A 14,788-nucleotide genomic window follows, 5' to 3' on the forward strand; every position below is an offset into this window, starting at 1 on the left:
AAATCATGGAAGCTGGTTGGGCGAGAAAATTATTTGCCTAGAGCATAATTATCATATATCAGAACCTTGACTGATGTACCTTCTGTTTTTGTCCACAAGTTCTACCTCAACCATGTTCTGGCACACGTGGCCATTAAAAAAGTGATACAGCGTTATAATGTTTGTCTTGAAAGCTCTACGAGCAAAGTTAAAGCAATATTAAACCCAAAAACACACAATTTGGGTGCCAAAAGTGAAATCCAACTAGACCGCTGTGAGTGCAGGCAGGGACAGGGAGCTCGTCCAAGCTGGAGCAATGTCAAAAGGAAAAGATCCATAAGCCGCACACCATGAAGCAGACCCATGTACATGAAGTGAGATGAATGGCAGCCTCAGCCCTGGGAGCTTGGCCTGGCTGGAGTCGTAGTGATGTTGTGACATTGCATAAAACCCAAAGACCAACATTTATTATGCTGCAGCTTTACCAATTCTTGGATGTGATGCCAGCATTAGTTTTCTTTTTGACTGGCGATCTGGCCAATACGTCCGTTTTTCCACAGAACAAGCTGCTATGCAGATATGCTCTTTCTAGGGATGAGACAAACCATTCTACACTGGCAGGGGTGAATAAAACAAATTAGCTGGAGTTTGGCTTTGATTTATTAGTGCATCTAAATCCGCTAGTACATCCAACACGGATGTCCCAGATCAGCCTCCGTTCTAAAAAGACGGCGATTACAGGGAAATACATCGAGTAGAGCATGATCTGTGATGTCATCACGCATTGGCATGCTGGCTGCATATGCGGCTGTGCCATGTGGATTTTTATATCGCTTGTAATTTTTTACCTAATGTAAGTGAATTCACCTTTTAATCAAAACATTTTTTATTGATACTGCACTATGAGCGTCCCCTGCTTCTTCTTGGTTTTAATTGATATTATAGTCTGAAACATTTGCTGGTGAATACTGAGAGCAGCTTATGCGATTCCTGTGTGGGGACACCATTGATGCATCTTTCTGGCGGGGTCACAGATCTGTCTGAAATCCAGATGGCCGGAGCATCGGCTTCATTTCTCTGATAGAGTGCATGTGATTTCTAGGATTTGAAATCATATTTATCCGTAAGAGGCTTGGCTGTGGGAAAGTACTCCTGAACACTGGAGCATCATTTTTTATATGGTCACGATTGAAGAGGAGCTCGTCTCCCCCCAAAACTTGTACAGTCAGCAGCTACAAATACCACATCCCACCCGGACACTGCACATATACGGCCAGGTGGGCTCTCTCTGCATCTGAGTGGACGTTTAGGAACGTCCCTCAGAAGGAGGGGAATCATGCGTGCGTGTGCACACGCAGAGGCGTGATCCCGATGCGCTTGTGTCACCCAGACACAGCACATCTCCAATCGGCAGGCCCTCCTGATCACATCACGGCCGTGTCCAATCAAAGCCATCGTGTGATGCAAATACAGAGTTGACTGCTAGGCGATCGGTTCTCCTCTCCTCTCCTCACACAGAAGTTGTCGGTGAGGAGAGGAGAGCGGATAGCTGCAGCCGGCTGGTGATCAGTGAGTATGAGCTGTTTTTACAGCTTTTTACACACTGATCACCAGCCTAGTGTCCACACACATATCCCCAGACAATAAAAACAGCTGTCCCCCACATATGTCCCAGTAAAACCACATGTCCCAGTGATTATCTGCACACATATTTCCGGGGGTACACCTGTGCACATCTGTACATGATTATCTGCGTAAATATGTCCGTGATCACACGAACAAATTATTATACACATAACGGGATTTTTTTTTTACCAAAGACATGTAGCAGAATACATTCTGGCTTAAATTTATGCCAAAATTCGATTTTATTGGAGGTCTTTTAAAATAGAAAGAAGAAAATATATATTTTTTTCCAAATTTCCGCTCTTTCTTTGCTTATATCGCAAAAAATAAAAAAGTTGTCAATAAATACCACCAAAAGAAAGCTGTATTTGTGCAAACAAAATTATAAAAATATAATTTGAGTGCAGTTTTGCATGACCGCGCAATTATCATTGAAAGTGCGAGAGTGCTGAAAGCTGAAAATTGGTCTGGGAAGGAAGGGGGCGAAAGTGCCCAGTATTGATGTGGTTAAAAACATGTATAAAATATGCACTCGCATGGTATGGTGCCTTTAGACCGGCACTGAGTCTACCCAGCGTTCTGAGGGAAGCCTATCCGTCTCCAGGAGCCGGCGTGTTGTGGTTTTGTGCGTGTTAGGGGCAGAATGTGACGTTGGTGTTACTCACTAGCCTCTACATGTTTCGCATCTCTCATGCGTCATCAGGAAGCTCCTGGGGCTTTCTGATGTCACAAGGAATGTAAACATAACGAAGACAGTTATAAGCAGTGACAGCTACACTCTATGAAGAGATCTGGGGTCTACAAGACCCCGAATCCCTCCTTTGCATATAAAAGCATTCAAAATGACAAGTTTGCCAGTTTTTAATGCTGTGATTTTTTTTTAATTTGGTGCTACTAAACCTACAACAGTAAAATCAGTCTGCTAATGCAGCATATCATGCTTTTTATACTCACTGTGGAACTTAAGGCATTAATCATCTGCATTATGTAAAAAGGTTGTTTTATCCTGTATGCATAGATCATCCCCCTCCTGTGCCGTCTATCTGGGGGAAGGCCAGCTAACACAGGCAGGGTAGCCGACCCGCACATGCTCAGTTGTGTCTTTTATGCTGGAGAGAACATATACTTTTTCTCATAGCTAGCCAGATCACATTATATGGACATCACACATGTAGGTTGTAGAGGATATCTCCTTCTACCTGAATTCTCAGCACTGGAGAAACTGCAGATTATCATGTAACCGTGGTATACAGATCATCCGAAAAAGGTATATAAAGTAAAAAGATTTATAGGCTGTGGGCACTGGGGGGGGGGGGGGGCAGACTAAGTATCTTCATATTACTGGGCTTAGTAAGACTTTAAGTCTGCAGTAAACCGGAAGTGATGTCATGACATCACTTCTGGGTTACTGGATCTGGGACATGATCGAAAATCAAATCCAGCTTGTTTTGGGTCTCCAGCTAGCTGTGGATGTGACAGCTGGTCGCTCGGGCCTCCTGGTGGGACGGGGAAGCCTGGGTGAGGCGCGGAAGGTTTGGGAGAACAGCCGAGCGGCTGCTCAGCTGCGTCAAGTTGTTATCACAAGAAAGCCGACCGTCTGCTCTATAAAATGGTACCAGGGTGATCCCTGCAGCTGCACGCATCACTCCGGTAGACCCCCTTCAAGCCAAAGGCCATATATTTGCGTTACATCGGCTGAAGGGGTTAAACAGAAAATAATATTTTAAACATTTGGGGGCAGTTGCAAATGGCCCAGACAGACACAGCTGTACCAGCCTATAATACACTGATATAACTCAAAAAAACATGGATAAGTGCAAAATGGTTTTCATCCCATCAGAACGTGGAAAGAAAAGAAAAAAAACATCTCGTATTAATGCATTCTGAATTCATCTTTATTTGGTTTTTGATAGGTTTCTATGTTGTCTTTTTCCTAATAGTGTGTTTTCATTTAGAAATCAATACTTTTTTTTTTTAGATGTCTTTTTGGTCACAGCAGAAAACTAAAAATGATTGAAAATCTAACACAAAACTGATTTTTTGTTTTGTTTTTAATCCACTGTCAAACTCTATTGTAACAGCGGAAATAGCAAAATCAACACAGCAGTAAGCTTGGTTCAGCTGAAAAGCACATAAGGTTTAAAAACAGATCAAGAACTTCCATGTCTTCCCTCTATCCCTGAGTGACAAATATATCTACTGTCAGTGTACCTGTGGGGGAGGGCAGAGGGTAGAAAATATTTTGTGTAATATATACTGTGTAGCGCTTCAAGAAAAGAAAAAAAAAAGTGGTTGTAAATAGGGTTGTCCCGATACCACTTTTTTAGGACCGAGTACAAGTACCGATACTTTTTTTCATGTAGTCGCCGATACCGAATACCGATACTTTTTTAAAATGTCATGTGACAGTTTTCAAACCACAATACAGACTAAGGATATTTTCTTTAGAATTATGAAGAACTCTAACTCAAGACATTATAAAAGAATAAAAATGAGTAAAAATGAATAAAAATGTTTTATTTGCTTGTCACGCAGTAGTAAAAAACTCAAAGAATTTTCATAGAACATGTTGATAAATACAAAAAAAGTATTCTATTTAGGTATCGGGAGCATTTGCGCGAGTACGAGTACTCCCGCAAATACTCGGTATCGGTCCCGATACCGATACTAGTATCGGTATCTGGACAACCCTAGCTTGTAAACCCTTACATACAACTTTTACCAACAGGTAAGCCTATAACAAGGTACTGAAAATATCTCCTAAACCTGCACGGTTTAGGAGATATTTGCCATATACCCTTGCACCAACGTCATCAGCACAATCGTGCCATTTCTTCAGCAGCGTGCCAGGACTGTCGGCTCCTGTGCGCATTTGCGCAGGAGTGACGTCACGGGACCTCCGGCAAATCACAGAGCCAGAGTCCACAGCCCCGGAAGTAAGAGGGGTGGATGGACACGGCCATCAGCGGGGACATTATGGGCTTCGTTTGCAGGTAAGTGGCACATAATGGGTTAGAATGTGATGCATATTAGCCCATTATGCTTTTACTTTGCAGGGGAACAAAAGAGGAAGTCAAACCCATCAGGATTTACTGTACTTCCTCTTTCATATGCTTCTATAATGTAAATAACATAATTGATAAGTTCCAAAAACTGCAGAAATCAAATGCGAAACCCATATTGTGCAATCACCCAAATAGTGTCCATATACACTCCCCGGCCACTTTATTAGGTACACCTTGCTAGTACCGGGTTTGACCCCCTTTTGCCTTCAGAACTCCCTTAATTCTTCATGGCATAGAAGAATCTCTGATAGAAACATTCCATAGTGACATGATAACATCACGCAGTTGCTGCAGATTTCTCGGCTGCACATTCATGATGCGAATCTCCCGTTCCACTACACCCCTAAGGTGCACTATTGGATTGAGATCTGGTGACTGTGGAGGCCATTGGAGTACAGGGACCTCGTCATGTTCAAGAAACCAGTGGTGAGATGATTGGAGCTTTGTGACATGGGGCATTACCCTGCTGGAAGGAGCCATCAGAAGATGAGTACACTGTAGTCATAAAGGGATGGACATGGTCAGCACCAATATTCAGGTAGGCCGTGGTGTTTTAAATGATGCTTAATTGGTACTAAGAGGCCCAAAAGTGTGCCAAGAAAATATCCCCCACACCACCACCAGCCTAAACCCTTGGCATGGATGGATCCATGTGTTTGTGTTATTTACGCCAGCTGAAAAATCAAGACCAGGCAATGCCTTTCCAATCTTCTATTGTCCAATTTTGGTGAGTGTGAGCAAATTGTAGCCTCAGTTTCCTGTTCTTAGCTGACAGGAGAGGCACCCGCTGCCGTAGTCCAAATGCCTCAAGGTTCAATGTGTTGTGCGTTCAGAGATGGTATTCTGCATGCCATGGTTGTACTGAGTGCTTATTTGAGCTACTTTGCCTTTCTATCACCTGGAACCAGTCTGCTCATTCTTCTCTGACCTCCAACATCAACAAGGCATTTTCCTCCACACAACTGCCACTCACTGGATATTTTGTCTTTTTCTGACTTTTCTATGTAAACCGTAGAGATAGTTGTGCATGAAAAACTAAGTAGATCAGACAAGCCCATCTGGCACCAACAACCATGCCACATTCAAGGCCACTTAAATGCCCTTGCTTCTCCATTTTGATGCTCGGTTTGAACTTCAGCAAGTTGTCTTCACAACGTCTAGATGCCTAAATACATTGAGTGACTGCCATGTGATTGGATGATTAGCAATTTGTGTTACCAAGAAATTGAAAAGGTGTACCTAATAAAGTGGCCGGTGAGTCTATTTCTACGCAGGTCAAAAAGGTTTGTAAAAAGAATATAAAATCCACTTTTCCAACACCAAAAGTGCTCCCTGGGTGTGCTCACAAAATGCTTATCGGATCCAAATGACCACCAAGCTATAATGGTTGTAACATACGCAAAGGGTTACAATAGCTCTATCTGGTTAAATGCATCCAGTATGGCAACTCTCCACCATAATACAGTCACACACTGGATCTCATAGTTCTGTCATGTTATCACCATGGAAAAAAAAGGGAGCAATGTCCAAAGGGCAAATATTCTTTGCCAAGTGTCAAGACTGATCTTCAGCTGTGTGCACTCAAGCCTACAACCACTCTGTCTGATTTTACCTGCTTAATCAGTGCTGCCGGCTATAGCCGTCAGAGCTAATCAGTGTATTCTGATGGCATGGAAGCCTCTCTGCTCTCAGAATACAATAGCTCAGCAGGAGGGGGGCTGACTCATCTATAGGGTGCCCAAGTTTTAGCACTGCTCATCACTAAATTCATAGTAAAACGCACATTAATCCTTCCATAACCAGAGGTTACGGAAGCCATGAGGTCAAATTTAGCAGCACCAGCATGCATATGGTAACTTAATTAGTAAAAACCATGATCTGTTTATATATTATTTAAAAAAAAGTTTTACTGTAATTGTATCTGACAATTTGAGTACTAAATAGACTGGCACACTGCCATCTGCAGGCTGAAGGGTTATATGCACAGAAAGCTTCCAGCCTGTATGTCATAACTATATCATAGCTAGTTGTTAGAGGTGAAAGCAGCAATCAGTGACAGCCCAGAGGGACAGGTAGCAGTCATGCATAGTGTTAGCTGCTAGCTGTGAAAAGCAGGATGTCGGTCTAATTAAAGGCTAGATGATGAGGCCAAATTTAGCAATGACAGTATGCATATGTTGATTAATCAATAAAAACAAAAAAAACATGACCTGGTTATACGTATATATTGTTTTAATATTTTTAATACTCGGAGGCGTTGCTAGGGTAGTGCAGGGGGTGCGGTCCGCACCGGGTGACACCATTTTTTTTGTGCAATCCCAGCCTGCCCTGTACCACCCCAGCCTGCCCTGTACCACCCCAGCCTGCCCTGTACCACCCCAAACAGCCCTGTACCACCCCAGCCTGCCCTGTACCCCCCCAAACAGCCCTGTACCACCCCAGCCTGCCCTGTATCACCCCAGCCTGCCCTGTACCACCCCAAACAGCCCTATACCACCCCAGCCTGCCCTGTACCCCCTCAAACAGCCCTGTACCACCCCAGCCTGCCCTGTACCACCCAGCCTGCCCTGTGCCACCACAGCCTGCCCTGTACCACCACAGCCTGCCCTGTACCACCCCAAACTTTCCCATGCCACCCCAACTTTCCCTGTGCCACCCTAACTTTCCCTGTACCACCCCAATCTGCCCTATGCCACCATAACTTGCCCTATACCACCCCAACCTGCCCAATGCCACCCTAACTTGCCCTGTACCACCCCAACCTTTCCCATGCCATCCCAACTTGCCCTATGCCACCCTAACTTGCACTATACCACCCCAACCTGCCCTATGCAACCCTAACTTGCCCTATACCACCCCAAACTACCCTATATCACCCCAACATGCCCTATACCACCTTAACCTGTCCTATACCACCCCACTACACCAACCTGCCACTAAGCCACTCTATACTACCCTAACCTGCCACTATACTGCCCTATACTATCATTTACAGGGTTTGGTTTGGGGTGCGCCCCGTGCCCGTGCGCTGCCTGCTTGGTGCTGGGCAGCCTAGACAGAGGGGGGGTGACACCATGTTTTACCGCACCGGGTGACACCAACCCTAGTGACGCCACTGTTAATACTGTAACTGTATCTGACATGGGAGTACTAAACAGACTGACACACTGCCATCTGCAGGCTGAAGGGTTATTATGCAAAGGAAACTTCCTGTCTGCATGTCATAACTACAGTGCCCTGAAAAAGTATTCATACCCCTTGACATTTTCTACATTTTGTCATGTTACAAGCAAAAAGTAAATGTATTTTATTGGGATTTTATGTGATAGACCAACACAAAGTGGCACATAATTGTAAAGTGGAAGGAAAATGATAAATGGTTTTCAAAATTATTTTTTTCTAAATATGTTAAAAGTGTGACGTGCATTTGTATTCAGCGCCCATGAGTTAATACTTTGTAGAACCACCTTTCACTGCAATTACAGCTGCAAGTTTTTTGGGGATATCTCTACCAACTTTGCACATCTAGAGAGTGACATTTTTGCCCATTCTTCTTTGCAAAATAGCTCAAGTTCTGTCAGATTGGATGGAGAGCGTCTAAACAGCAATTTTCAAGTCATGCCACAGATTCTCAATTGGATTTAGGTCTGGACTTTGACTGGGCCATTCTAACACATGCAAATGCTTGGATTTAAACCATTCCATTGTAGTTCTGGCTGTATGTTTAGGGTCGTTGTCCTGCTGGAAGATGAACCTCCATCCCAGTCTCAAGTCTTTTGCAGACTCTAACAGGTTTTTTTTCTAAGTTTGTCCTGTATTTGGCTACATCTATCTTCCCATCAACTCTGACCAGCTTCCCTGTCCCTGCTGAAGAAAAGCATCCCTGCAACGTGATGCTGTCACCAGTATGTTTCATGGTGGGAATGGAGTGTTCAGGGTGACGTGCAGTGTTAGCTTTCCTCCACACATAGCGTTTTGCTTTTAAGCCAAAAAGTTAAATTGTGGTTTCATCTGACCAGAGCACCTTCTTCCACATTTGCCGAGTCCCTCACATGGCTTCTAGCAAACTGCAAACAGGACTTGTAATGGCTTTCTTTCAACAATTACTTTCTTCTTGCCACTCTTCCATAAAGTCTAGATTTGTGGAGTGCACAACTAATATTGTTCTGTGGACAGATTCTTCCACCTGAGCTGTGGATCTCTGCAGCTCCTCCAGAGTTACCATGGGCCTCTTGGCTGCTTCTCTGATTGATGCTCTCCTTGCCCGGCCTGACAGTTTAGGTGGACAGCCATGTCTTGGTAGGTATGTGTGACAGAACCCACTGTCACTGTGTGTTGCTGTGTCTAATTGTCTTGTTTCATTGCACATAGACAATGGTCTGGACTCCCCCCCCCCCCTAGTTGCTGTGTCTAATTGTCTTGTTTCATTGCACATAGACAATGGTCTGGACTGGAGACGTCTCTCCGCAGGGGATCTGTATTGAGAGGCTGCCTGCTTACCATAATCTCATTATGTTTATCTGTAGCCTGTTTCAATGTACAAGTGTTCAGTTCCCATTGGTTGTTCCTTGTCCCCCTCCACTCTTTGACAAGGCTAAGGGGAGTGTCCCTAACTGTGTTTAAAAGTGTATGTCTTGTATTTAATAAACCGTTTATGCTCTGCATGTTTAACCCTCAACACCTGTGTGGACTGTCTCGTGATTGAGGGGTTAAGGGCTGGTTATGGCGAATCTGCAGAATGCGGGTGCGTTTGGAGGACAGGAGACACAGGTCTGGCGGATGTGCCCACCTGGGGTATCCGAGATCCGTCACAGTATGCAGTTGTGCCATACTCTTTCCATTTTCAGATAGATTGAACAGTGGGATATTTTTTTTTTATAACCTAAACCTGCTTAAAAACTTCTCCACAACTTTATCCCTGACCTCTCTGGTGTGTTCCTTGGCATCCACAGTGCTGTTTGTTCACTAAGAAACCCTAACCACTGAGGGCTTCACAGAACAGCTGTATTTATACTGAGATTAAATTACACACACTTACTCGCTAATTAGGCGACTTCTGAAGGCAATTGAATTGGTTCCACTAGATTTTAGTTAGGGGTATCAGAGTAAACAGGGGGCGAATACAAATGCATGCCACTCTTTTTAGATATTTTTTTGTAAAAAGCTTTGAAATGCATTTATAATTTTCCTTCCACTTCACAATTATGTGCCACTCTGTCGGTCTATCACAAAAAATACATTTACGTTTTTGGTTGTAACATGACAAAATGTGGAAAATTTCAAGGGGTGTGAATACTTTTTCAAGGCACTGTATATCATAGTTAACTGTTAGTGGAGATGGCAGCTGTCATTGACAGCCCACAGGTAGAAGCCATGCATAGTGTTAGCTGCTAGCTGCGAACAGGAGGATATCAGTGTTGGGGAACATAAAACTACAGATTGGGAGCATTAAGGGGTTGAAAAGACATGTTTTTGCTAATCAGCTAATAATGATACCCCATTTCCTAAGTACAGTAAGACATGATTCCCTTTGCCAGTCCACAAAAGCAGCAATGTTTCTATAAATTAAATAACCACTGACCTGTAGAGAGTTACTTTTCCTTCAGGATGCACAGCTGCCTTCTCCTCCAGACACATTAGTTTGTACCTGGAAAAACAAATGTCTCATTAGAATTTTTGGGCCACTAGCGATATTTATAGGAGCCAAAAGAAAAAAAATGATCTCAATACACGTCTTTACGTTAGTATGTCATTGTCATTTAAAACATGTTCCAGTCTGCACAAAATAAAGCTTCCAATCCTATGCTGCCACTTTAATGCCCAATCAGATCCTTTGCTTTTTTCTTAGCTCTGTTTAAAACACCTTGGCAGTGCTTTACATGAAGCATGAGAAGAATAGGCCCCCATCTCCCACACCATGTCAGAGCACAAAGCAATGCTAGGAAGCCGTCATGCTTAGGGACCCCATAGAACGTTCAAATTCCTGTCAATGCCTACTAAACTCTCCAAAATGCAAGTGGTGGATGGATTTTAAGCACCACCTCGCTTTACAAAAGACAACCTAAACACTGACTTAGATGGGTGGAAATTTATCAGGTAAAGAATGACCGCATCACATCTTAGCAGTCACTATTCAGGTATTCAGGCAGCCATGATAGCTGTCAGTGGAGATTCATTATACCAACCTGTTAAGGCTGAACAATAGAAAATCAAGCCATGTTTGTTTGCCTTAAAGTAGTTAACCATGCGCGTTTCGTCAGAGGGCATGTGACTTCCTTTGGGGGGGTTGTATATGCACAGCATCTCTATACTGTGGCTGGGTATATGTGTTGCTATTGAGCACCTATAAAATGAGAAGGAGAGTACAGAGTTGAAGAAAACTGCCATTCAACACATCAAGGATGATTACCGTATTTATCGGTGTATAACACGCACAGGTGTATAACACGCACAGGTGTATAACACGCACCCTAACTTTAAGAGGGAAGTTTCAGGAAAAAAAACTTTCCCTAGCCCCCTGCCTATAACACGCAGGCACAGTTTGCCCTCTATTTTCAGGGTAAAAAAAGTGAGTGTTATACGCCAATAAATACAGAAATTATAGTGCTTAGTAAGGGACACAAGTTTTGATTGAGCAGTGATATGTGAGGTCAAAGTATTGAGGTGAGAACACACCTGGTAGAGGTTTGAGCACAGAGTGCACTTTTGCGCTCAGAGGTAGAATTTGCTTAAACTACCTAGGAATATACTGCATTTAGAGCAGGGGTGGGCAATTATTTTTTCGATGGAGCCACATGAGAAACTAAAAATATTTTGGAGGGCCGGGCCAAAAGGCTAAACTCAATACTGCATAAAATCAATTGTATTTCTTTATAAAAAGCAGTAAATATCATTGTTGGACAACTGGTACGAGTACTTGTTATAGACATGGCACAGGAGGGGGACAGAGGCTGGGGACATGGCACAGGAGGGGGACAGAGGCTGGGGACATGACACAGGAGGGGGACAGAGGCTGGGGACATGACACAGGAGGGGGACAGAGGCTGGGGACATGACACAGGAGGGGGACAGAGGCTGGGGACATGACACAGGAGGGGGACAGAGGCTGGGGACATGACACAGGAGGGGGACAGAGGCTGGGGACATGACACAGGAGGGGGACAGAGGCTGGGGACATGACACAGGAGGGGGACAGAGGCTGGGGACATGACACAGGAGGGGGACAGAGGCTGGGGACATGACACAGGAGGGGGACAGAAGCTGGGGACATGACACAGGAGGGGGACAGAGGCTGGGGACATGACACAGGAGGGGGACAGAGGCTGGGGACATGACACAGGAGGGGGACAGAGGCTGGGGACATGACACAGGAGGGGGACAGAGGCTGGGGACATGACACAGGAGGGGGACAGACGCTGGGGACAGGCAGCCACTGTTTAATCAATAACAATTGATTAAACAGTGGCTGCGTGTGATGGCACAGTGGCTGCGTGTGATGGCACAGTGGTTGCGTTTAATGGGCACAGTGGCGACAATTGATGGCACAGTGGCTGCGTGTGATGGGCACAGTGGCAACAATTGATGGCACAGTGACTGCGTGTGTTGGCACAGTGGCTGCATGTGATGGCACAGTGGCTGCGTTTGATGGGCACAGTGGCTGCGTGTGATTGGCACAGTGGCTGCGTTTGATGGGCAGAGTGGCTGCGTGTTATTGGCACAGTGGCTACGTTTGATGGGCACAGTGGCTGCGTGTGATTGGCACAGTGGCTGCGTTTGATGGGCACAGTGGCTGCATGTGATTGGCACAGTGGCTGCGTTTGGGAACAGTGGCAACAATTGATTGCACAGTGGCTGCGTGTGATTGGCACAGTGGCTGCGTGTGATTGGCACAGTGGCTGCGTGTGATTGGCACAGTGGCTGCGTTTGGGAACAGTGGCAACAATTGATTGCACAGTGGCTGCGTGTGATTGGCACAGTGGCTGCGTGTGATTGGCACAGTGGCTGCGTGTGATTGGCACAGTGGCTGCGTTTGGGAACAGTGGCAACAATTGATTGCACAGTGGCTGCGTGTGATTGGCACAGTGGTTGCGTTTGATGGGAACAGTGGCTGCTTGTGATTGGCACAGTGGCTGCGTGTGATTGGCACAGTGGCTGCGTGTGATTGGCACAGTGGCTGCGTGTGATTGGCACAGTGGCTGCGTGTGATTGGCACAGTGGCTGCGTTTGATGGGCACAGTGGCGACAATTTATGGTGGCACAGTGGCTGTGTGTGTTGGCACAAGTGGCTGCATGTGTTGGCACAAGTGGCTGCATGTGTTAGCACAGTGGCTGCGTGTGATGGGCACAGTGACCCCTCCCGCCCCTGCCTTGTACCGGCCCTGCCTACTGTTATCACCGCGGCGGGGAACATTACAGACAGCGTTCGTTTGAACAGCTGTTTTCCCCGCTGCGCATAGACACTCCCCCTTGGACGGATCTGTCCAATCGCGAGCAAGGGGAGTGTCTATGCGCGGCGGGGAAAACAGCTGTTTAAACGAACGCTGTCTGTAATGTTCCCCGCCGCGGTGATTAACGTGGCAGCGGCGGCAGGGGGCCGGATTAAAAGGTCTGCCGGGCCGTAGTTTGCCCAGGTCTGATTTAGAGGAATCTGCCGAGGACTCTTGTGTTTTTTCTGTATTTATTATAAGGACATTTGCTTGTGACGTATTTCACAATGTTTCAGACTTCTGTTAGTAGTTGCACACATACATATATATATATATCTATATATATATATATATATATATATATATATATATATATATACATACATCTCATTTTTGAGGGGGGGGGGGGGGACTGAAAGCCAACTAAGTGGGCTGACAATGAACATTGCTGATAGGATGACAGAGCAGAAAGACCACTTTATCAGTCTGCTGCTGCCCCAATCAGAAGGCTGGGGGTGCAATGGAGGCTTGACTGTATTCCTTAAAACCCCTTTCACACTGGATCGCTTTGCAGGCGCTACAACGTTAAAAATGGCACCTGCAAAGCGACCTGAAACAGCCGCTGCTGTCTCTCCAGTGTGAAAGCCCCGAGGGCTTTCACACTGGAGCAGTGAGCTAGCAGGACAGTAAAAAAAAGTCCTGCTAGCAGCATCTTTGGAGCAGTGTGTATACCGCTCCTTCCCATTGAAATCAATGAGCACCGCGGCTATACCACCAGGAAAGCGCCTCTGCGGAGGTGCTATGCGTGGTTTTAACCCTTTCTCAAGTAAAAGTGCCCCGCTAGCGGCCGAATCGCCCTGCAAAATTGACAGTAAATCGCTGCTAAAAATAGTGGCGATTTACCGCCAATGCCGCCCCCACCCCAGTGTGAAAGGGGCCTAAATACCGCCAAGTGGATGGAGCTAATGTGCGGCAGTGAGGCGCAGATCTCAGAAATGAATGTACAGATTTCCAAATCATTTGGCAGTAAAAGCTTCCAAATATGTACTTCATGTGTGTACATAACAGTTTAGCACAGTGTTTAAAGCTCAACTCCAAATATTAATAGGAGGGTGGATAGGATGTGTTCTGTTTATTAATAAAAGTGCGCTTACCCTTTAAACTTTAGTAATCCGCTGAGAGTGCCTTCATATTTTGCCTGTACAACCCTTTTAATGTGTTTCTCTTTGATTATGAACTATACAGCTACGCTTGCGTACAAAGACACATTAGCGGATAAAAGGTAGCACACATGCCGTAAGCTAATATAAAAAATATAACATCTGCTCAGATGCTCCTGTTTTTCCAGCTGGCCCCCCGCTATAATGTTTTGTGCTTACAAGATTAAAGATTTGAAGCAGAAATAATCTTAGCAGCTGTTTACATCTGCCGGATTCCAGAGAAGTGCGGAGATTCACTGGCCACATGGACAGGATTATCGACGCAAAAAAAAAAAAAAAAAAAGTTGTTTTTCGGAATGCGTTTCTTTTATTTACCATCATCAGTATCCATCTGCACTTTAACTTGTACCTAATCACCCGTGTTCAGGGGGAATTCATTGTTGGTTTGTCAGTGAAAAATGCAAAGAAATGCTCTGAATTTGTTGCCAATTAGCACCTCTGAACATATGTTAAAGGATGTAGGAGTGTTACT

The 14,788-nt window shown here is 45.0% G+C and overlaps 1 protein-coding gene across 1 annotated transcript in view; it reads right to left on the bottom strand.

Moving 5' to 3' along the window:
• MRPL39 (mitochondrial ribosomal protein L39) overlaps positions 1–14,788 on the bottom strand; it is a 197,818-nt gene that overhangs the window by 50,335 nt on the left and 132,695 nt on the right. Inside the window, exon 7 of the mRNA XM_040338820.1 lies at positions 10,252–10,317. Coding sequence (XP_040194754.1) covers positions 10,252–10,317 — 66 coding nt within the window. The remainder of the gene's footprint in view (positions 1–10,251; positions 10,318–14,788) is intronic.

This window comes from Rana temporaria, chromosome 2, assembly GCF_905171775.1.
Source record: "Rana temporaria chromosome 2, aRanTem1.1, whole genome shotgun sequence".
In the NCBI taxonomy this organism is placed as follows: Eukaryota; Metazoa; Chordata; class Amphibia; order Anura; family Ranidae; genus Rana; species Rana temporaria.